Source organism: Gekko japonicus, unplaced genomic scaffold, assembly GCF_001447785.1.
Source record: "Gekko japonicus isolate JY-2015 unplaced genomic scaffold, Gekko_japonicus_V1.1 scaffold2536, whole genome shotgun sequence".
Classification (NCBI taxonomy): domain Eukaryota; kingdom Metazoa; phylum Chordata; class Lepidosauria; order Squamata; family Gekkonidae; genus Gekko; species Gekko japonicus.
Window position 1 is genome coordinate 174,658 of NW_015173752.1, and position 2,004 is coordinate 176,661.

The window sequence follows — 2,004 nt, forward strand, 5'->3', positions numbered from 1 at the left end:
GAGAGAGAGAGAGGTGGAAAGAAAGAGAGAGAGAGAGGTGGAAAGAAAGAGAGAGAGAGAGAGAGGTGGAAAGAAAGAGAGAGAGAGGTGGAAAGAAAGAGAGAGAGAGAGGTGGAAAGAAAGAGAGAGAGGGGGGGAAAGAAAGAGAGAGAGAGAGGTGGAAAGAAAGAGAGAGAGAGAGGTGGAAAGAAAGAGAGAGAAAGAAAACAGATGTGAGGGAGGGAGGAAGAGAAAGCCTGACTCCCCTTCGCTTCCCCAGCCGCCCTGCCGGGAGCCACACAGTATACGTGAGAGAGCCACATGTGGCTCCCGAGCCACAGTCTGACCACCCCTGCTCTAGCGACTCCTACCAGGGTATGGAGGACATTCATAGAAGTGGCTTGGTGGCCTGTCTCTGGCCTCCCGACCCAGGTATTCTCTGGAGGTTTAGGAACCAGTACTGCCTAGGAAACAAGTACTGAGAAAACAGCCGTGAGAGTCTGACCCGCAAGTCAAAGTAGTCAGCAAGACTTGGGGGGGGAATTTTTTTTCCCCAGGAGGACTACACCACAGAAGAGGACGAGGAGGAGGAGGAGGCATCTGGCGATGAACAGCTGGAGGGCGGCAGCAGCGCCGGCGGGATCCTGGACCTGCTGAAAGCCAGTCGGCAGGTGGGCGGCGCAGACTACGATGAGCTCAGGTGAGAAGGGGCTGCCTGGGTGGGACTCCCAGCTGTCCGAGTGGAGCTTTTGCCGCCGTGCAGCTTCTGTGCCGTTCCGTGGTTGGGGATGGGGCTCGTGCAGGAGAGGCCAGGGATTTTGGGGAGCATACCAGAGTCTGTCTGCCAGTGGAGGAAACGCATCCCTTCAGACCAGAGGAAACGCGATGCAGGATCTCTCCCTTGACACGAGTCACAGGCCGGTTGCAAAGTACAGTATGAAGCCTTCTCCCTGAGGGTCCTTCGTGCAACTTCAGGGGTACTTCCTGCCAGGGCTGGCCTCAGCCTAAGAACATCAGAAGAGCCCTGCTGGATCAGACCAATAGTTCATCTAGTCCAGCATCCCACCTCACACAGTGGCCAAACCAGTTCCTTTGGAGGGCCAGCAACAGGGCAGAGAGGCCAAGGCCTTCATAAGGTGATCAGAAGAGCCCTGCTGGATCAGACCAGTGTTCCACCTAGTCCAGCATCCTGTCTCACAACAGTGGCCAACCGGTTCCTCTGGAGGGCCAACAACAGGGCAGAGAGACCCAGGCCTTCATAAGAAGAGCCCTGCTGGATCAAACTAGTGATCCATCTAGTCCAGCCTAGTGGCCAACCAGTTCCTCTGCAGGGCCAGCAAGAGGGCATAGAGGCCGAGGCTTTCCCCTGATGTTGCCTCCTGGCTCTGGGATTCCGAAGTTTAGTACCTCTGAATGTGGAGGTTCCCCTCGGCCTCCACGGCTAGTAGCTACTGATAGACTTCTCCTCCAGGAATCTATCCAATCCCCTTTTCAAGCTGCTTATTCCTGTGGCCATCACGCCCTCCTCCAGCAGCAACTGCCACATTTAAATCACTCTCTGTGTAAAGAAGGTATTTCCTTTGGTCCGTCCTGAATGTGTTGCCCCTCAGCTTCCTTGGACGCCCAAGGTGGGGCACCAATGATGGCCCAGGGCTCCTGGTGGGGTCCACTGCCTCTGGCCCCCCCACTCACGCACCTCCCCCGTCACCTGTCTCCAGAGGTCATTTCGTAGAAAAAGAGGTGCAGGAGCTCATTAGCATAACTTATTTGCTTATGCCACCCCCCCTGACATCACCGGAAGTGTGTCAGAAGGCAACCTCCCCCGTCACCTGTCTCCAGGGGTCATTTCGTACAAAAAGAGGTACAGGCGCTCATTAGCATAACCTATTTGCATATGCCACACACCCCGACATCACCGGAAGTGTGTCAGAAGGCAGCACCCACCGCTTAGGCTCCACTGGACTGTTTTGGATTGCTAGCTATTGGGGAACGTGCAGATCTGTCCTCGCAGAGGAGGGAGAGCTT

The 2,004-nt window shown here is 55.6% G+C and overlaps 1 protein-coding gene across 1 annotated transcript in view; it reads left to right on the forward strand.

The window, feature by feature from the left end:
• PHF8 (PHD finger protein 8) overlaps nucleotides 1-2,004 on the forward strand; it is a 48,891-nt gene that overhangs the window by 37,574 nt on the left and 9,313 nt on the right. The window contains exons 16-17 of the mRNA XM_015423488.1: nucleotides 537-679; nucleotides 1,590-1,699. Of these exons, the coding sequence (XP_015278974.1) occupies nucleotides 537-679; nucleotides 1,590-1,699 (253 nt within the window). The remainder of the gene's footprint in view (nucleotides 1-536; nucleotides 680-1,589; nucleotides 1,700-2,004) is intronic.